At 36.9% G+C, this 23,067-nt stretch overlaps 1 protein-coding gene and 1 long non-coding RNA gene across 2 annotated transcripts; both read left to right on the forward strand.

The window, feature by feature from the left end:
* The first annotated feature begins 6,383 nt into the window (after window positions 1-6,383).
* Window positions 6,384-22,705, forward strand: slc25a11 (solute carrier family 25 member 11). The gene is made up of 8 exons (XM_082171003.1): window positions 6,384-6,563; window positions 8,149-8,301; window positions 8,648-8,854; window positions 13,357-13,447; window positions 14,482-14,572; window positions 18,937-19,036; window positions 20,765-20,816; window positions 22,001-22,705. Exons 1-8 carry the CDS (start codon window positions 6,493-6,495, stop codon window positions 22,154-22,156), a joined length of 921 nt encoding a protein of 306 aa, XP_082027129.1. The 5' UTR covers window positions 6,384-6,492; the 3' UTR covers window positions 22,157-22,705.
* Window positions 14,586-18,153, forward strand: LOC309499667. The gene is made up of 3 exons (XR_014206314.1): window positions 14,586-15,012; window positions 16,052-16,603; window positions 18,054-18,153. It is a non-coding gene; the product is annotated as an uncharacterized lncRNA (long non-coding RNA).
* Window positions 22,706-23,067: the final 362 nt, after the last annotated feature.

Below are 23,067 nucleotides of genomic sequence, written 5' to 3' on the forward strand. Positions count from 1 at the left end.
CTTTTTCCACTTAAATAAAGACTTATGTTACTCAATTTTGTTTGTTAAGTAGATTTATTTTTATTTTGAGGACATTTTTTAAAACCTGTATTTTTGCTAAAGAAATTCATGGGATTGTCCATATTCTTGTGAACTGTGAAGTGGAACCTTTTGCAGAGTGGCAGAGTGATAAAGTCAAAGCACTTTGATCTTCATGTAGGTCATATTACATCCTTTGGTAAGCGCTGTGGCTTTGGGAATTCCCATAATCCCTTGCATTTGAATAATTTATTTAAATGTGGTTAAGGGTGGGCATTGACTTATGATGATATGTACAACATTCTCATTTAAAATTAATAATGTTGTTAGCTCTATACTTTTTGTTGATGTTTTTACAAAGCTGTGGTTGCACCATTAGGTTGGATTAATGTATTTATATTTATAAATCTGCGTCATGCATCTCCTTGACACCAGCATCTACCTGACAGAATGCTCTGCAGATGGTCGCGTAATTTAAAAAAAAAGAATCTTTATTTCAACATATCTTTCAGAACAGTGTTCAACTGTGACTCAGAAACACACGGGATGTGACAGCGGACGCTGAGCTGCCCTTGATCCATCCGCTGTAAGAGGGTCAGATTATCAGGGATTAAACTCTTGCCTAAGAGACTCCGATTGCCTGCAGTCTCTCTCCGGCACAGCTGTTTCGTCTCATCTCTTCTCTTTCATTCCATCAATCACTCTCTCTTCATGCCTTCATTCAAGAACACTGGGTTCTGTCCAAAGCGCGAGAAATGTTTATGATGTGTGTGGGTAGCAAAAAAAATAAAGATATTCCAAAATTCCGCTCCTTTGCCTTCACATGTTTTTCAAGTAAATATCCCATTACCTGCTATAGTCTTTACCGGGCAAATTCATGTGCTTGCTTGAGAAAGTACAGGGTGAATCTACAGTACAATTTCTTTGCTAAGGAACACTGAAATGATGCTCAAATGTGCTAAATGAACAGGGACATGTAAACCCCAGTAATCCACAATACTATATGTAGAGGCAAAGTCAGTGTTACTCCAACATCCCCAGAGCTCATGCTCTGATGTCACGGCAATTACATAAATCCATGTGCAAAACAAGGGGCCGAGGTTCACCTGGTTATAGCGCGGTCCCTTTAGCCCCTGCTGGTAGATGCCGTAATTACAATGTCTGGCGGCAAAAACTCGTTCTCCATTGAAGGACATTAAAAAGAAGCCATGCATTCTGACTGTCAGCATCCAATTTTTGTGAGTGAAAAATTAATCACATTTAAAATATATCATTATATCATTGCCAGTGACTGATTTTCTTTGGCGTTTCACTTAAAAGCTTTTATTCACATGTGAAAATTCATCAACTCACATCAAGCATGTTGAGGTTCATTCTAGTGTTACCAATCACGTTTGAGCTTCAGCAAGAACCAATGAGGTTTGTTCTCGCACATCAACAACTGAACAAGATTCTGTTTATGTTTATGATTAATGTTTATATGTGAATATAAAACCCTAAATTCAATCTGTTCATCATATAAAGCGATCGAGTCTTTTCAGAAAATGTGTCCTATACCGCTCAATTCATTTGGATTAGTTTTACAATCTCTTTATGAACGTTTTGAAATGCCAAAGTGGTAGTTGCGTAGCTGTCAATGGAGGGACAGAAAGCTCTCAAATTTCATCAAAAAGATCTTCATTTGTGTTCTGAAGATGAACGAAAGTCTTACGGGTTTGGAACGACATGAGAGTGAGTAATTAATGAAAGAATTTTCATTTTTGGGTGATCTAACACTAAATGTTTTAAGAACAGTCATACAAGTATTTCCTGAATATTATATTATCTGCAGGTATATTTTTAAAATATATAAAGGCTTCTATGATTTGAAACACAATACAAGTGCACATTCAATACAATTAAGTGCACTTCTTTTTCACAAGGGAGCATTTAGTAAGGTTGCTGGAGCCTGTCCACATTTCGATTTATCACTATCATGAACTCCTGGGTTGCAGTCATTCACCTATCGAGAGGTTTATCAGTGTGTCCTGGTGTGTCAACAGTTTAATAACAAATGTAAATATGTTCTTTTCCTTTTGAAAGTTGAGTAGATACGTTCATTCTAAAATGTCTTTCAGCAAATCTGGTTCTCATAACATTTACATACATTGTTTATGCAGGATATCCACCCAATATCTGCCAAACACAAACACTACGTGTAGGGAATTGAATCAGAGTCAGTGGTCAGCAGCAAAACTCAACGACATGATCTTAGCTGAGCAGCTTGACAGGCTGCTGTGACCCCTGTGAAATCATTTGTCTATATATATCTCCAGTGGGTGATGTCATGAAGGGGTCTGTAAAAACAAGGGAGGGCAGATCCAGAACACATCTACATGACAGAAAATAATATAATGGTAAAATGAAGGTCATTTGAGCTTACGCATCAGAGACTTTAAAAACACGCCCACTGTCCAATTCTCAGGCATATACGGTGACACAACACATGAATGAGTTATTTGTCATAATGCACGGTGACAGAGAGACGCCAAAGGCATTGCATATAGCCGTCAGGAGAAACTGTGATGATGGGTTATCATGTTTCACCAAAGGAAATGTGCCAACCAATATATACTGTCAGAGGAGATCATAAAATACACACAAGCAGCAAAGAATAATCTATACAGGCCTTTACTAACCTGATATGAACACAGATGTCAAATGGGTTTGTGCAGGGCAAATTTCACACATGGCTGAAAACATACATAATTGTTCTCTTTATATTTCTACAAATGAACTAAATTATTCATGCCTTAGGCATCTAAACATAATCTGGATTTCTAATGTATTCGCGCATGTTTAAAGTGCCTCATCTGCTATGCTAATTTCACTCAACCTACCAGAATATGCTATTGTTCCACTATGTATGATTTAGCACTCATTGTTTCTTATTGTTGCATTACAAGGACCAATCCTTGCACATTTTGCACATTATACGGCCTCATTATCTCATGTACTCCACTTTTGTTTTACCTTATGTATTTATGCACAGAGAGATTCTCTTAAATTTTCGTTATTTTCTCACAGATTCTATAAGTAAAATAAATCAAAGTAGCCTAAATAAAAAAGAGAAATGAAATACGTCCAGCCTGACACGTCCAGCTCGGTCAGTTCTGTGAGACTGCCTGTGCTTGTTTCATCACATCTTTAGACAATGAACGAATGACCTTGCTCATGAAACAATGTCAGATCACTGCAATATCCTTTTATATCCCTAGGATGCCCCCTGTTGTCATGCTACAATTCATTTTATGTCTGAACACCATATTATATTTATTAAATTGGCTAAATATAGATCAGTCGTTGCAGACATTTATCTGTCTTAGATTAAAGCTATGATCTTTCCTGGATGCTTTTAGAAAATGGCATTAAAATGTCAGACGATTTTACCATTTTAATTTGAAATACACCACAGGACTGAATAATCATGAAAATATTCTCAAAAGAGCTCCAGAGTTTTTACCAAAATGCATGTCCAAACAATATGGTGCATGTGCAAAAACCTTTTTTCGAATAAGCAGTGAAAACAAGTATATTTTCATCTCCTTCATGGACATTTAAGAGTTATTGCTTTCTTCTTTCAAAGTTTTAAAAGGCTCAAATCATATATCTAGAGAACAAAATAGCATATCATGTTGAAGACAAAACTACTTTTTTTCAACAGGAAGCGATATTGGAATATTTTAAGTGGCAAAAAGTGGCAAATTGCTAAAACATATGAAGTGTTATTCCTTCAGGAGGATTGAAAGCCGAGTGTTGCTGGTAACGCATTATGCAAGTTAATTAGTTTTAAGTATATATATAAATATGGTGCCATGTGCAAAAACTTTTTTTCTGATAAGCAGTGAAAAGTGGCACAAGCATATTTTCATCTCCTTCATGGACATTTAAGAGTTATTGTTTTCTTCTTTCAAAGTTTTAAAGCTGTGATATTAAAAAAAGAATAAAAAAAGAAAACCCAAATCAAATATCTAGAGAACAAAATAGCAAAATGGCAAAAAGTGGCAAATTGCTGAAACATGAAGTGTTATTCCTTCAGGAGGATCGAAAGCCGAGTTTTGCGGGTAACGCATTACAAGTAACGCAAGTTATGTAATCAGATTACTTTTCAAGTAACTACTAAAGCATTTATTTAAAATTTAATACAAAATATCTGAGTTACTTTTTCAAATAAGCAGTGCAAATTACTTTGTTTTCCCATTTATTGACCAACAGCTCTCCTGTCCTCATGTTGAGAGGAATAAGGAGTGCATGGGCATTGTGTGCGCTGTGTATGAACATTATGGGTATTGTAGCTCTAGATTAAATGTAAGCATGCATTTGCTCATCTCACTTGCACAAAAACAAATTCAGTATTCCTCAAAATGAATAAAAACAGTGAAATGCAAACTCAGAATATTACGCAAACCTGCAATAATTAAAGGGTAATTGCCGCTATTATGCAAAATTCACTTTTATAAGGTGTTTGAACACAGATGTGTGTCCACGGTGTGTGTAAACAACCAGCCTATAATGGTAAAAATCATCAAAAATAATTTTTATAATCCCCATAAATCCTAAACTGTCTCTCCAAACCAGCTGTTCTAGATTTCCCCCTATTCTTACATAAGAGTATAGATAGATCCCGCCCTGAGTGATCCTCACCAGTCACCAATTCTGTTTCCTTGCATTAGCAGCTGCCAGCTGGAGATATACAATGTCTGCGCCAAAAAACATTACAAATGTTCTGTTACTGGATATACCAACGAACATACGAGTCTCCGTAGTCTCCCGGCATCTGAGCCACTGAGGACACCGTGGTTGAATTTTATTTCTAAAAAAAATGTGCCGAAGAAAGTCGGAAAAGTGTTATAAATTTGCGCAAATCATTTATTTTGCCGGACTGCTTCACAAGCGAGGGTCAGTTCAATGCTGGATTCGTGCAAAAGATTAACATGACAGTACATGCTAGTAGTAGTCCATGAGTTGATTCGACTTAACTCCACAACAAATACATAAATGTACCCGCTTACCATTCAGAAACATCCAGTTGCATTCTTAAAGTTGTAACTTCTTCCTGAGTCTTTCCATCAGTGTCCGACTGAAGACCGCTATGCTACTTACAATTTCTGTAATTTCTGAATTTGCATTTAAAGGGACACACACAAAAATTGTGTTTTTGCTCACACCCAAATAGGGGCAAATTTGACGAGCTATAATAAATGATCTGTGGGGTATTTTGAGCTGAGACTTCACAGGCACATCCCGAGGACACCCAGAGACTTATATTACATCTTGCAAAAGGGCCAATAGGTCCCCTTTAAATATGTTAAATAATAAAAAAATTGACTTTATGTATTTAATATCACTTTATTAACTAATGCCTTTGCTGCTGACCTTTGATGATCCAATTCAACCAAACCAATAAGCAAAAATTACTTTAGATAAACATCACATTTGTGTACCTGTACATATGACTTGTGTCTTATTTAGGTTATGACTATGATTGGGCCATCCTTATAAGAGCATCTAATATTACAAAATTGTTTTCGCTATTTCGTTCAAACGTGTCAGAATCACAAGGCAGCCATTGTTGCTTGATCTTCGATACACAAAGTGTTAATCTTCAGCTCAGAAAACCGAACACAGAACCGCATTCAGGACGTTTTTGTTTTACTGGAGAGAAACTATAATCGTTTAAATCCATTAATTCCAAGAGCTGGTGCCTGACATAACATGGAAAATCAACCCATGGATGTAATCCCTAACTGAAGAGAAATATGTATACAGTAAACACAGACGGCTATGATTGGTCCACTCAACAGCACTGAGAAAAGTTATAAATCCTGTCTATAGGCTGCTTCAGACCTATTGATCAGAACAACATATTTCAGCATTTACTCTGAGAAACACACAATAATTAGTTAAAAAATAATGTCTCAGTAATAGTTATAAATATAGTAATAACAATATAAAATACAACCTAAATAAAGTAAAATAAGTATTCAACAAGACAGCCTAGTTAACATCAATTAACACAAGTAAATAGTAAATAAAGCAATTAAGGAGCTTTTTGAAGTATATATATATATAAAAATCTGAATAAAATATGTTATGCATAATGACAGACACATAATTATTCTCTTCCAGTATCATTTGCATTTATTTTTGGTGTTGCTGTTGATGTTAAACTGCTGTTAGACCTCTGCAGTGGATTGAATTCTCTCTTTTTAAAGGCTCACAGCGGAAAAGAAAGGACGTCTCTGTCTCTTTAAGACACAAAATTACACGTCACGTACGTACTCGGCCCCGCGAGTGAAAACTCGTATGTCATTGGTCCATGCGTGTTCCGCTTGTCGTGCGCGTTCCCGGCGAGTCACCTTGCTGTACACAACAGCAGAAGTGTATCAGCAGAAGCGAAGGTGTCCTACAGAAACCCGAACCAGCACTGCAGCCATGGCAGCGCACACGGGCAAACCCAAAACCTCCCCCAAATCTATTAAGTTTCTCTTCGGTGGCTTGGCTGGGTATGTATGCGCCTATGCATTCAGCGGCGCTCTCTGTTGCATGGGCTTGAATTGAATGAGCAACTGATGGGAGAGTGAGAGTGAGATTATTGATAAGGGTCATCCTTTATCCGCTGCGCGAGCTATTGATCAGAATCAGCATAAGGAGTTTATGTGGTGTGTTGTGGATTTTCTTGTCTATTTCTGCGAGTTCTGTAGTGAATGAATTTGCAGGCCCGGAGAAAGCCTGGTAACCCCGTGTCAAAATTTGAACTTCAGTGTAAATGTCACGCGTCGTCATGTGTCACTGAGGAATGTACGTTGTAGGCCCTCTTTTCTAACTTATTTGTTGCCAAAAGACTTGTCTCAAACCTTTAAATATTCAATTTCATCCTTAAATATATTACTACAAAATTAAGGCAGTTCCCTCACACATGGACTCTCTGAATCAATGCTGTTTCTTATACAGGTTGTCCTTTGGCAAATGTTAAAGTCACCATGAAATCAACACGTACAATTCTTTTTTTATTTTTTTTTTATGTATTTATTATAAAAGATTTATCCGTGCACATAATTATTTTCCTAAAATTCATGTGCCCTCCTAATCTTTATTCAGAATATCTTCCCCTCCCTCCACATCTCTGCTCTTCTCTGATGACGTGTTTACCGGCACGAGGGCGGAGCAACCTGTCACTCACATGAGATCCACCAATAGCAAACCACAACCATCCAATCAATTCCCCACGAACAAAATCAAGTCCCGCCCTAGATTTTTTTCTTGACCGAGAAGCCTTTTCACTCGGATATAGGGAAGAAAAGACTATCTCAAATTCCATTTCAAAGGCATAATTGCCTTGTTTGTGTGTAACTGAGCCAAAGTCTAAAGGACACCATAAATGCACTAGTTTAAAAGGAATTTCATTTGTTATTTTTTTGTTATTTTAAAGAAACAGCAGCTGTTGTAGGCCGGGTCCTCAGTCAGAGAAAAAAAGCACTCCTGTTGAAATTCCAAATACATTTCAATAATTATTTGGAAATAGTCTCAAAGGATCCTGATAAGATTAAAAAGCAACAGAATGAACGTGACTGAGATTCCTACAGGAGTTTCCAGTTCCAATTCTTCTGAATTTTCCGACTGGGATATTTTATCCTATCGGGGGATCATGTTGGTCCTGTAGAGAAAAATTCATATTATGTGTCCTTATCTTTTTTTTTTAATTTTTGCTCATTTTAACAGGATTCCTTCAGGATGAGAACAGGGCTTTAAAGTAAATGAATGATTTAGCGGTAACACCTTACAATAAGGTTCATTAGTTAACATTATTAGTAGTATTAACGACCATGAGCAATACATTTGTTAATGATTTGTTTATCTTTGTTACAGCTGTTCATGTTAGTTCACAGTGCATTAACTAATGTTAACAAGATTTTAATAACCTATTAGTAAATGTTGAAATTAACATTAACAAAGATTAATAAACGCTGTATAAGTGCAGTTCATTATTAGTTCACGCTAACTAATGTAATTAAATAATGTTAACTAATGAACCTTATTGTAAAGTGTTACCGACCTAGCTAACGTGCATGCATTCTCTCTGACTTCCAGGATGGGTGCGACAGTGTTTGTGCAGCCCCTGGACCTGGTGAAGAACCGGATGCAGTTGAGCGGTCAGGGCTCCAAGGCTCGCGAGTACAAGACTAGCTTGCACGCCGTGGCTAGCATCCTGCGCAACGAGGGCATCGGGGGCATCTACACCGGGTAAGAAAGAGAACCACGGCGCAGCTGCGCTAGGAAACCAGCGTTGTAGATTAGTGAGGTACACTTTCACACAACAAGGCGAGAATGTACAAGTACAGAGTAAAGAATTTGAATGAATTATTGAATATGTTTGTTTTTTAACATTAATTTTTACCAGACACTGGATGTGAGAAACTAGGGAGCTCTAGCTGGACATCCTTACTGAGTGACTGTAGATGGAGCCCATAGCTTTACACAAGCAGTAAATATCTGATTAGGTTTATATCTGATACATATATCTCGTATATATCACTACGCATTCATTGTGTTCACTTCACGCCATTCTGTCCCGTGTTTTTAACTGCAGGCTTTCGGCGGGTCTGTTGAGACAGGCTACCTACACCACGACCCGCTTGGGCATCTACACGGTCCTGTTTGAGCGCATGTCTAAAGCGGATGGCACACCTCCCAACTTCTTGATGAAGGCTTTGATCGGGATGACCGCTGGAGCCACGGGGGCGTTCGTCGGGACTCCGGCTGAGGTGGCGCTCATTCGAATGACGGCTGATGGGAGGTAGAAGAATATCATTACACTTCACCATAATTCATAATCACTTAGGCTACGTTCAGACTGTCAGTCCAAATCCGATTTTTGTGCATATCCGATTGAAGATTTCAAGTGTGGGTGGCAAAAAGTGTTTTTTACAAATCCATTTCAAGCTACATCCAAATGTGTTTTGAAATCCTATTCAAATTGTGTTTCTGGAAATCCGTCTCAGTCTGAGCGCTCTGGGGTGCGTTTCCCGAAAGCATCGTTAGCCAACTATGGTCGCAAGTTCTGTCGTGATCAGCATAGTTCAACGAGTCTGTGTTTCTCGAAACCATCGTTACAACGAACATTCGCAAACAGCATCGCAAAGTTGTGTAGTTGGAACGACAGATCTCGACCTGTGGTTAGAAGCAGAGTTTCTAGATTGCATGACATGTGGACTAAATAAATCCTTATCTTGAGCAAAACAAGCAAGCCGACATTCAATACAACCTGTGTCTTTTATTTAGAATACATACAAATGTAATTTACGTCTTTGAGTTTGTCAAGAGATTTAAAGCACCTTTTTTGAAGAGTGCGCATGTGCGAACGTGCTCTACCACGTAAGAACGAGCCTATGATTGAATCTGGAAATAAAGCGAAATAACTGAGAAAAATGAGAAATAGTCCACAGATGCCATGTCTGTAATTTATATCAAAACATCCAGTGTTAATTCCATCTCAAACAGATTCATTAAAAGTAGTTATTACTCCATCACGTGCGTGACGTCATAAACCAACGTGGTTGAACGACCACTCTGCGACAATATGGTTTCGGGAAACAGTCGTGACTAGCTAGCTGATTTCTTCAACGATGCATCGTACTGTGATAGTGAAGCATCGAGTTACGTTGTTGTACTGGAAACGCACCCCTGATCGGATTTCACATGGTTTATGTGACTTTCTCACGCCACTTAAAATGCAAACGTCAGATGTTTTTATAGCAAACATGCTGAAAGTCTCTGCCGAAACAAGGCTGTGCTGTTCCAAAGTGCCGGACGAGCAGAAAATGACAATATAACGGAGACATGTTTGTAAACCGACAGAGACAACAGTGCTAGGGCTGTGCAATTAATTGAATTTCGGCTCCCAGCAATCACCAAAATAGTACAATCGAGTAAAAACGATTATTTTGCCATGTTCTGTTTTGCAAGAACACTCTTATTTTGTCTTGTGTTCTGAATGACACGCGCACATCCGCCCCTCCTGAAGCCATAAACTCTCTCAGCCTATACAGTCAGGGAGGCAAGTCGTGTGCACATCATCTGCTGGAATTTCTTTTTAATAAATGCAACACGTTCCCAAAGTCATGTGAAATAATCGTGTTACATAATCGTGATTTCAATACTGACCAAAATAATCGTGATTATGATGTTTTTCCATAATGGAGCATCCCCAAACAGTGCAGAAAAAATCTGTGAAGACGCATAGTCCAGTGCATGGCATGGACATAAATACATACATATTGTACAATGGTATTTTTCTCCAAGCTGAGAACTCAATGGGTCTCATTCATGAAACATTCGTAAATATACGAGTAAATATGTGAGTGATTTGCGCGTAAAGAGACTTTCCCGAAAACTCTTCTCCTGATTCACAAATACTTCGTAAACGTCAGATATGATAGTGAAATGTGTGTGTGTGTTAATGAATTCCAATCAGTTGTAAATGGGACGCGCGTGCACGCTCATTCTCAATTACCATAAATCCCGCCCATTAAATCCGACTGACAACTATATATGGGCATCATATTATGACACCAAACGAAGGATTTCAACATGTCTTCTCAAAAGCGAATGAAAAAGAGAAATTTCTCAGATGAAGATGAAGTTTTATTATTAGAAGTTCATTCAAAACGCCACATTTTATTTTCAAGCGTACATAGTGGCGTATCAGGTCCTAAAAAAAAGGAAGCTTGGCAGCATATACAGATGTAGTTAATGGAGTTTCATCTGTTAAAGCAACACTATGTAACTTTTCAACCTTCATAATATATTTCCAAGATCCTTGTTATGGTACATCGACTTACAATAGGTAGAATGACACGTCTGCCATAGCCTGACAGGGTCTGTATCGCTTTTACTGGCACTATGTAACTTCGGGGTTCGGGTAGTAACCAGAGCACAAAAAGAACTACAAAATTCGACTGCTTTACGGCATACGTCACTTCCCCCACCACTTCCTCAAATTTGGAAGTGAGAGGCCAACCGGCGTTTGTTTTCGGCTATCCGACCGCTCAAACCACTTCAGGAGGAGATCTGAGACGCATTCCAGACGAAACTGGACAAGTGTAAATGCATATGGTTGTTGAAACCACATATGTAAATTGTACTCCTCCCAAAAATGCTAAAAAATAAAAAAATAAAAAAACGTGTGAGAGCGTGTTATAGGCTATATGTTATATCCAGATATGACGACGCGCTGGAACACGCATCACCGCAGATGAGCAACTGCATCAAGCCAACGTCGCAAATCAAAGTGAAAGTAAGTCGCAGACGCTTAACACACAATCATCATCATTAAAAGTAAAGAAACGAAATGATCTTCTCTTTGATTTTGAAATTTTAGCTGATGATCTATAAAATGCAGCTCATATCTGTTGCTTTCGGTGACGTGCACTCCATTAAATCTGCATATAGAGCGAGAATTGAAGATCGAATTTAAATCCGTTTCGCAAAAATACATTTATGTGACCAGGTGTAAATGGAATCGTTTTGATAAATCAGATAGCTATGCCTCACGAATTAGTTTGCCAGCTGAACTCAGGTGTTGTGAGGTGTATTTATCACATAGTCCTGAGGGATATCAGACGACGCTGTTGACGTTGATTCCTGCGATTATCATGAGAACAGCTTTCAATATCTCACATAATTATCATAAATAAGCCTAACGTAGAGGTTGTAAATAGTGTAAACGAGCACAATTTGCAAACTATTATGATAAATTGCAATAATCATGTCTAATGACATCATAACGGCCAATGTTATGAAATAATGCGATGTACATTTAACTTAATTGATGTTATCTGGCATTTTGTAATGTTTACATTCCAATAAAAACAACACAAATTAAATTATACAGTAGGCCTAGACTATAGACTATTTACTTGTGATTTAGCTGCAATCATGTAAAAACGTTATAATATAATATATTTACGACAGTGCAAGTATTCCACAGCGACTCTAGGGGTCGCTGTTTGACAAAAACACAATTTCTACTTAGTGTGGCTTTAATCGAACAGTCCCAGAAGTGAAAAGAAAATGGTTCGACATGTAACCCCGTCAAATAAACCCGATTAAGGTGAATTAAAATGCAGCTTTATTAACGAGCAAAACGTTCGGATGTTAAACGCACTATTTACGCGTGGCTGGGAGCAGGTGTAGATTTCTTTCGTACCAACTTGCATTTGGAAAATACGAACATTTTAATGAATTCGAAAATTTACGTCAGAACCACTTTACACACGATTTACACAAAAAATCGTTCTGCTCGTGTTTCATGAATGAGACCCAAAGAGTTTATAAAATGTGTAAAGGAGTCAAAGCAGCAGTAGGAATTCCTCCATCACACACACAAAGATCTGCTGCAAGAAGACGCAGTTCTGACGCCTGTACCGAACTATAATGGGCAACGTCGCGAAAAAAACCAAGGGTCTGTCCGAAATCACACATTCTCTTGAGCAGGTGCTTATTTTGAATAAGTAATTAATCATGTGACCTCCCAGCATCAGTTGCGTCGCGTCACTGCCATTCACAAATCCTCTCCCGTTGCATCATGGGATGGTAAAGTGTCCATTGGATGCACACTCCAGAATCTCACCAGAACTAGTAGGTCATCCGGTGACTTTTTGCCTACTCTTTTATGAGGACTGTGAATTCAGTCATACTTCTTTTGTCACATGCTGTTTTTCGCATACTATATAGTAGCGAAGTGTGCGATTCCAGATGCAGCCCAGGCACGCTTAAGCATTCTTTCTGTCCTTTTTTAGGGACGCATCTTGTAACATCACGTCCTGTTTTTGGTTCTTTTAGATCTCTTTGGTCCGTGTTGCGTTAATATTTTAGTTGAACCGCACACGAGTTCGTTTGGAACCACTTGTCCGCATGTTCGGTGACCCCCAAGGTTCAAATGTTGTTTTAATCGAACCAAACCTGTCAAGTATGAACACACCCTTAGATTTGTGAAACAAAACTGACATGTAAAGTGACCAGCCAACCAAACAACAGATCATTTTGTTTTTATGTGCCATTTAATTAAAAAAAAACATTTGATTAAAAATACATGTACATAATAAATAAATTTGTAAATTCTATAATAGTACATAAATAATACTAAACTGTTAGTATTATTTTATTGTGTTAATATTAATATCAATATCATCATCATTATCTTATTAAAATATTAAAACGTTAAAAAAAAATTGAAATGTTAAAAAAAAAATGAAATGTTATTAAAGTATCACTTTTTTTTATCTCTTTCTTGTCCAGGTTGCCTCCAGAGCAAAGGAGGGGTTACTCAAACGTCTTCAATGCCCTCATCAGAATCACTAGGGAGGAAGGAGTCACCACACTCTGGAGGGTAAGTGTGTGTTAGAAGAATATGGTTTGTGTGTAATCCTGTTACATGTGCACTAATAATCTAGATTGCAGATGTTCATGCATTTACACCAGATGTTGTATGGGTCATACAAGTTTGACCCGTGCTTTTTTGCTTAAAGGTAAAGACCCAACTTTATGCATGTTTTGTAAGATTCCCCTCTCTGTTAAACATGTTTTATTAGATTGTCCTGGACTTAATACAAGTAGATTGCTCTTTAATGAAGTTACCTCACTTAAGGACCTATTTAGTAAGATTATGCCTGAAAAGGTTTAGGAATTTTTTTTTTATCATATGTTAATTAATTTTTTTGTGTGTAATATGACTTGCTGTTTTTTTGTATTTTTGTAATTTAATTTTTGCCATGAAAATAGCTTTGAATGCTGACATGGCACTAAATAAAACAATCTGAATCTGAATATGTTCATGCATTTGAGTTTTATGTGTTTTCCTACATCTTGCTTGTGATTTACAATCATGTATTTGTGAGACTCAAGCCCCTTTCACACAGATATGCCGGAAAACACACTGATAACGTGTGCAGGGATTTGTCCCGGGATCAATCGATTTTGGTTCATTCACACTGGCAGTGATTTTTCGGAATCTGTGTGTGCGTTCACACACATCCCATAAAGATCCCGTAAAGACATGTGACATCGATGTGATTTGTAATGTCTCTGCAGTGTCTTAAGTTTGCTTATGATCTCGACACACTCGTGCTTTTTTCAATCATAAATTAGCGATTTGCGATTGGCAATCTTCCGGGATCGATGCGCTGTGTGAAAGCGGCTTTAGACTAATATCGGGATTTGAAGAAGACTGGCTCGATTTTAAAGAAATCCTGGAACTAAATGAATTTTCATGATGTTTGATTCTTTTACCAATGCAGATCTAACACCGTACTGAGATACTCTGAAAGTCAGCTGTGACGCTGTGCCGCTACCACTGTAAAAAATGGGTGCCGCAAAATCATACAAAGACTAATGATGTGTGTTTTTGTTTTATTTCTAATGTAGGGCTGCATACCCACCATGGCCAGAGCAGTTGTTGTGAACGCAGCCCAACTTGCTTCATATTCCCAGTCCAAACAAGCGCTGTTGGACTCTGGTATGGACCTTCTTTTATCTTATCAGTCACAAACATGTATGATCAGCCCTTCTAGAAAATCTAGCTAATTCCAGATTCGGATGCTCTCTTGATGTACATGGTTAGCTGATCTTGGTGGTTAATTAGTTGGACTACCAGTTGGACTAAGCACAAATCAACCTGGTAGACCATCTCGGTCAAGATGGTTAGGGTTGAAAGAACATTGTAGACCAGCAAGAAACCATCTGCCATGCTCCAAAAACCTGCCCGACTGTCCAAAATCTTTCCCTTTTTTCTTTGTCATTTGCTTGTTTCTTACCGAGAACAGCTTTGTCTGTGTTTGCAGGTCATCATTTAGTTTTTTAGTGCTTGGTTTTTGATTGTAATAAAAGAAAAGGCATTTCTAGCATCAGAGTTCTGCAAGTACCTGACGAGTGAACCACTATTATTTGATATAGCAGGTAGAGGTGGGAATCTTTAGTCACCTCACGATCCGATCCGATTCCGATTCTGGAGGTCACGATCCGATTCCAGATCGATTCTTTATCTACTTTTCCCCCCTTATTAATTCATTAGTTTACATAAGTAATTAAGTACTTTTTAAAAAATAATTACAAATTTAAAAAAAGAATTAAAACAGTTGTATTTTAAGAATTTTAAACTTATATAACTTCAAAACATACAAGCAAGTAGCAAATAATAAAGAGGAGCATAGAAACATGACAAACAACAAACAAAGAGTGCTTTCAGTATTTAAGATTATCTGAACATTTTCCATTCAAGAACTGTGAGTGATTTTTCTTCATCGTAGCCTACTTTTGTATTTTACTATGACATAGACTGCGGGAGATCTATTAAGCTGCATTCACGCTCGGATCTCTTTTGAAATATAAGAAGTAATGTGGTTTGTCCTGTCCGTTTAATCCCTTAAGACATAACTGGCTGTGTTTACGTTCATTTTGCACAAGTATATTAAACCACTTACATGGAGTCGCACAGCCGCTTGCGCGAGCAGTCTCGTACACAAACAAAGCGCGCGTCAGCATTTAAAATTGAAAGCAGCCTTCTGTTAGTGAGATTCATATTTTAAATATATAAGTCCACTGCATTCCAAACCACATAAATGATGACTTCGTAGAGCATTTGTAAGGAAAATACAGACGGGTGAGACAGCACACTTTAAGTGTAACATCAAAACAAGCGCGCGTCTCTCACAGCGCATCCTGTGCAACGAAGCCTGTGAATGTCCTTGTAATTCGCTTCAACCTTTCCGAACTTTATGAAAGATTATTTTACGGAAGGTTCGAGTTGTGTACGTGTGTGAGGAATTGTTAGCAAGCAGAAGACGGGTGTTCCTAAAGCAAACTCAGCGTCATCGCACATCTGGTAAAAAACTTAGCTCAGAATCGATTCTGAAATTCTCAGAATCGATCCAGAATCGTTGGAGAGAGAATCGCGATGCATCGATGGATCGATTTTTTCTCCCACCACTAATAGCAGGTGGAATAATATGTACGTTGTCATTTGCGATGCAGGTCGGGCATCATGAGGCACATGCGGACTGCGGCCCGATAGCCAAGACTATTTCAAATTGGGTGCATGTTGATAGGCAGCTGCTTTCAAACGGTCTAGTGCATATTGGGTTCACACTCTGAAGATAGTCAAAGGTTTATATTTACAATGTGTTTTGCAGCATTAAAGTCAGTTGCGCTGATCTGAAGTGATTGACAGCTTCAGTTATTTTATAGGGATCGCTCTTTGCTCGCTTTCTGTATATAGTCTACTCATAATACAAGTGTTATTGTATTTTTTTTATGCTGCTAAGTGGACCAATGGCCACACATATACTGCAGAGTTTCAGAAGAGACAATCATATTTTAATGCGGGTCCAGTTCGGGTTTCAAACGGGTTGGGTCGGGTAAGGAATTAAATTAGTGGATTAAATAAGTGTTAAATTTACCAAACAGGACCCGCCGTGTGGGACTCGGCCTGGCATTGCCAAGTAGTTTTGGGTGAGGGTTATAAATATTTGCGGCAACACTTTACAATAAGGTTCTATTGGTTAACGTTAGTCAATGCATTAATATATGCGGTAACACTTTACAATAAGGTTCTATTGGTTAAAGTTAGTCAATGCATTAATATATGCGGTAACACTTTACAATAAGGTTCTATTGGTTAACATTAGTCAATGCATTAATATATGCGGTAACACTTTACAATAAGGTTCTATTGGTTAAAGTTAGTCAATGCATTAATATATGCGGTAACACTTTACAATAAGGTTCTATTGGTTAACGTTAGTCAATGCATTAATATTTGCAGTAACACTTTACAATAAGGTTCTATTGGTTAACATTAGTCAATGCATTAATATATGCGGTAACACTTTACAATAAGGTTCTATTGGTTAAAGTTAGTCAATGCATTAATATATGCGGTAACACTTTACAATAAGGTTCTATTGGTTAACGTTAGTCAATGCATTAATATTTGCAGTAACACTTTACAATAAGGTTCTATTGGTTAACGTTAGTCAATGCATTAATATTTGCAGTAACACTTTACAATAAGGTTCTATTGGTTAACATTAGTCAATGCATTAATATATGCGGTAACACTTTACAATAAGGTTCTATTGGTTAACATTAGTCAATGCATTAATATATGCGGTAACACTTTACAATAAGGTTCTATTGGTTAAAGTTAGTCAATGCATTAATATATGCGGTAACACTTTACAATAAGGTTCTATTGGTTAACGTTAGTCAATGCATTAATATATGCGGTAACACTTTACAATAAGGTTCTATTGGTTAAAGTTAGTCAATGCATTAATATATGCGGTAACACTTTACAATAAGGTTCTATTGGTTAAAGTTAGTCAATGCATTAATATATGCGGTAACACTTTACAATAAGGTTCTATGGGTTAAAGTTAGTCAATGCATTAATATATGCGGTAACACTTTACAATAAGGTTCTATTGGTTAACGTTAGTCAATGCATTAATATTTGCAGTAACACTTTACAATAAGGTTCTATTGGTTAACGTTAGTCAATGCATTAATATTTGCAGTAACACTTTACAATAAGGTTCTATTGGTTAACGTTAGTCAATGCATTAATATTTGCAGTAACACTTTACAATAAGGTTCTATTGGTTAAAGTTAGTCAATGCATTAATATATGCGGTAACACTTTACAATAAGGTTCTATTGGTTAACGTTAGTCAATGCATTAATATTTGCGGTAACACTTTACAATAAGGTTCTATTGGTTAAAGTTAGTCAATGCATTAATACATGCGGTAACACTTTACAATAAGGTTCTATGGGTTAACGTTAGTCAATGCATTAATATTTGCAGTAACACTTTACAATAAGGTTCTATTGGTTAACGTTAGTCAATGCATTCATATTTGCAGTAACACTTTACAATAAGGTTCTATTGGTTAACGTTAGTCAATGCATTAATATTTGCAGTAACACTTTACAATAAGGTTCTATTGGTTAAAGTTAGTCAATGCATTAAGTGACATTAACAATGAGCAATATATTTGTTAATTGTTACAGTATGTGTTAATCTTTATGAACTTTAGTTAATAAGAATACAAGACAACTGTTCATGGTTAGCATAATGCTTTAGAGATATTCATAATTGTTGATGTTAACTTATTGTTTGCCAAGGGTGCATTGACAATGACAGTGATTTGCTGCAGCAAAGTGACTAGCAATCTTTCGTTTTCCAAAAGAGTTGATGATTTGATGAGATGGTGGCCATTGGTAATGCAGATGGTGGCGAAGTAGACGGTTGAGGAAAGTTTCACTAGTTTTTTCTTTTCTTTTCTTTTCTTTGTACAAACAAATGAACAGAAACATAATGCAGCACTTAATATGATCTTGCATGATCTGTGTCCTATGGGGATACCTTAGTTGACTGCATGATGGAGAATGAAATCTTACATTTTACCGGCAATACATCCTTTTTGTGATCAAATTAGATGTGGGTTGCGTTTCCCTAAAGCATTGTATGGCTAAGTAGATCTTAAAGACCATTAGTGCAAATGGGTTCTACATATAGACTTATAATGCCTTTGGAAAAACTAGCCCAGATCAGTTTTGCAGCCCACCAATAACATGACATCCAGTAGTAGTTTTTCATAATTCAGAGGTTTTTTTTGGTGAAAATGTTTTATAAGCAATGTCTAAATGTGATTCAGATGAACTAGTGATTAACCAATCACTAACTGTTATTTATTTACCCTAGTAAGTGTGGACATATCGACGTGTGTTCTTCTGATCGAATGAGTTGTAGAACTGAGGTCAATCTGAAATGTACTGCAATGATCCATTTCAAATATCTCTCTACTTCTGTTTGTGCAGGATATTTCGGAGATGATATCTTGTGTCATTTCTGTGCCAGTATGATCAGTGGACTGGTCACCACCGCTGCTTCCATGCCAGTTGATATTGTTAAGACCAGGTACAGCTTTACTTCCTAATGAAAATGGTAATTTATTCATCCTCATGTCATTCCAAACCCGAATGACTTTCTGTCCCTCCATTGAAAGTCTGTTCCCCCAAAACTCTGATGGTTTAGAACATTCATAAAGAGATCCATATGAAATCTTGTGAAGCAACATGATTGTTTTATATGATGAACATATTTAATTTGGGCTTTTATTCACATATAATTATTGATCTGCAAACTATGGCATTGAATTTTGTCAAACAGAAACTCAAGCATGCTTGCTTAATGTGCGAGAACCAATGAGGTTCATTATCACGCGTAACGCAAATATGCTTCTGTTTATTTTCGCTGATCAATGATTATATGTGAATAAAAGCCTAAAGTCAATCTGTTCGTCATATAAAGTGACTTGAATTTATTTTACAATCTCTTTATGAACGTTGTGGGTGAATAGACTTTCAATGGAGGGACGGAACAAAAATCTCTCAGATTTCGTAAAAAATATCTTCACTTGTGTTTCGAAGATGAACCAAAGTCTTATGGGTTTAGAACGACATTAGAGATGACAGAATTTTATCTCTTTAATCTCTTTAAACAACTATAACATGCATGATAACTAGCGATGAATATGTTGACTGAAGCCGACAGTTAGTTAATAATTAATCTCCATTTTATGGTCCAACACCAATGTGACAGATTTCAAACCTGCGATTGCATTCACAATACAGGCTTGAATCTAATATTGATTGTATGACCGATAAATTGTGCATCCCTAATGATAACCATATCAGCATTACTTTTATTTGCCATGTGGTTTACAGAGTTTTATAAACAAAACACGTTTATAAGGAACTGGCTTGATGCCAGGAGTATCAGAAACATCATAAACAATATAAAGTTCAAACCTCATATGCATTACTATTGATAAAATGTTTCCAGAAATTGTGCATTGGTGTGCTTTAGGTACCAAAACTATTAAAATATATCATTGTATGGTGGAAGGATGAGTGCAGGTCAACGAAGGAGTATATTTTGTTCAGATGTGTGCAGGTAAAGGTTGTAAATTCTGGAGCTGATAAGTAAGCTAACTGCTTTAAGGGACCGTCATTATTTATTATCTTATAACGTATACATGCTAGTGGTCAAAGGGTTTTTCAATGCCTGATACAGCGTATATGGAGAGAGCAAGGTGGCCAATACACACATCGAAGAATATACATGCTGTATAAAAGATATTGAATTAGCTTGGTATGGCCAAAATCACAGCAACTGCAATATATCGCAATAATTATTGTTGCAGGAAATTCAACATACCATTTTGATACTATATATAATGTTAATTTTAAAATATTATATGACATTCTTATAATAAAGCATGGCACGACTAACACCAGGTTCATGTGTTTGTTTGATTAATGATAAAATGTATAACTTGATTGCAATGTAACTTACTTTGTATTAAAAGCATCTGTCAAATGCATAAACGTACATGTCCAAGATACTTCATCTCATTCGATGATTATTATTTCCATTTTTACAACTTGGATGCAAACCAAAAGATAAGATTGCACATAACAAATGAGTCACTCATTAAATAAGACCCGACTTAACAACAGAAGACTCAAAACATTCATTCAAATCATAAATTTTTGCTGATTCTGGTTGTTTTCTGTGCAGCAGGTTTGGGTAGATGTTGTGCTGATTATCCAATGCTAACGTGTATCTCATTCTTTTCAAAAGAATCCAGAACATGAGAATGATTGACGGGAAGCCGGAGTACAAGAATGGTTTGGTATGTTCTTAACTCACTCATAGTCAATCTCTTGCTGCTTTCCCCTGTTACTCTTGTCTGTTTTAAGCTACTGATCTCAGACAGCCAGAGATGTGACCTTTCAGTCACGTTGGTGTAGGGAGAAATCAGAAATGGATCAAGTTTCAGGAAAAGCTTATTTGTGCCACAAAATAAAAATAGGTAGTTGCAATCAATGTTTTTATACCAATTCTGACTTCTTTTTTTTTTTAATTCTGAGTTTATGTCTGGAAACTCTGAGCAATTCTGACTTTTCCTCATAATTCTGTTTATATCTCACAATTCTGACTTTTTTTCCTCAGAATTCTTTATCTCGCAATTCTGACTTTTTTTCTCAGAATTGTTTATATCTCGCAATTCTGACTTTTCCCCCCCTGAATTCTCAGTTTACATCTCGCAATTCTGACTTTTTTCCTCAGAATTCTGTTTATATCTCGCAATTCTGACTTTTTTCCCCCTGAATTCTCAGTTTACATCTCGCAATTCTGACTTTTTTCCTCAAAATTCTGTTTATATCTCACAATTCTGACTTTTTCCCCCCTGAAATTCTGTTTACATCTCGCAATTCTGACTTTTTTCCTCAGAATTCTGTTTACATCTCGCAATTCTGACTTTTTTCCTCAGAATTCTGTTTATATCTCGCAATTCTGACTTTTTTCCTCAGAATTCTGTTTACATCTCGCAATTCTGACTTTTTTCCTCAGAATTCTGTTTATATCTCGCAATTCTGACTTTTTTCCCCAGAATTCTCAGTTTACATCTCGCAATTCAGATTTTTTTCCTCAGAATACTGAGTTTACATCTCGCAATTCTGACTTTTCTCCCCAGAATTTTTTTTCACAACTTCCTTTTTTATATTTTCATTCTGTGGTGGAAATCAGCTTCCATGAAAACTTAACTTATCTTGGAAGAAACCAAAAGACTTAAACAGTTGATTTGCGCTGAGTTGCAGGTATTAGAGCACCAACAGTAACGTTTAATCAGCAGGTCGGGATGGCATGACCTTTTCAGTACCATTGTAATGGTTACACTGAATAAAATGCTAAGTAAAGTGTAAATACAATAATTAAATGTCCTTTATTATTATTTGTGTTGTTAATGGTATAGTCTCTGACACTTCCAGCCTTTCTCTCATTCTTTTTCACTTTTTCTTTTTCTTTCTTTAGGAGGTATTGGGGAAGGTCATAAGAAAAGAAGGATTCTTCAGTCTGTGGAAGGGTTTCACTCCTTATTACGCTCGTCTTGGGCCGCACACGGTTCTTACCTTCATCTTCCTGGAGCAGATGAACAAGTTCTACAAGATCTATTTCCTTGACTCCTAGATATGTCCATAGGGTCATCAGGGGACAGCACAGGCCATACTTCCATATTGTTTTTCTCCCACATCTGGTTTCTCAGTATAGTTTCTGTTTTTGATGGTTGGTAACAGAACCAATATGCACTGGATTGTGGCCCTTTGCTGTGGTGGTAACTGTGAAGACCATTTGGAGTCTTATATTGCATAGACTGACTGACTGACCACATTATAGATTGAATTAAATGAAGGTATCGCTCACTCCAGTAAGACCCCTGTTTTAGTTTTAAATTATATTTATGTAATCCCCCCCCCCACACACACACAAACTTTTCCTCCTTAAAGGTCAACAACTGTACTGACATGTCACTTAGTTGTAACTTGTGAGGAATCTTTGTCAATACAGATGCGAACCTGTATTCTGAGTGAATCATAAAAGACTTTTCTCTTTCTTCTCATAATTATTTTGAATCTAACCAGCATACACACAATTGTGTGCAAAACACTTATGATCACTATGCAGTGACAACTTAGCCTCACATCAGCATGTTCTACCATAAAGACTGCTTTGCATTGATCATTTGGTGATGTTTACTTGCTTTGAGCACAATTAACTGGAAACTGTTACTGTGTAATAAAGATAATGAGGTGTGTAAAGGCCAATACCACACCAGCTAGCCGCTTGTGCTGTGTTAAAGTTTAAGGTATTCATTTTCCAGTCTGAGGAACTGAATGAAAGTAACAGTGGAATTATTGTGTTCTTAAATTTTGGGATGAAAAAGAATTCCAAATTTTCAACACTTGATATTTTCTTCCTAGTATGAAAGGCATTTATTGCATTTTTGTTTTTAAATGAAGAGTGATATCAAACGAGACCAGCTTTTAAAAATAATTGTGGCTTTCATCAAGTAAAGAAAGTAATAAAATGGTGGTGTTTTT

Source organism: Leuciscus leuciscus (genome assembly GCF_965113295.1).
Source record: "Leuciscus leuciscus genome assembly, chromosome: 5".
In the NCBI taxonomy this organism is placed as follows: domain Eukaryota; kingdom Metazoa; phylum Chordata; class Actinopteri; order Cypriniformes; family Leuciscidae; genus Leuciscus; species Leuciscus leuciscus.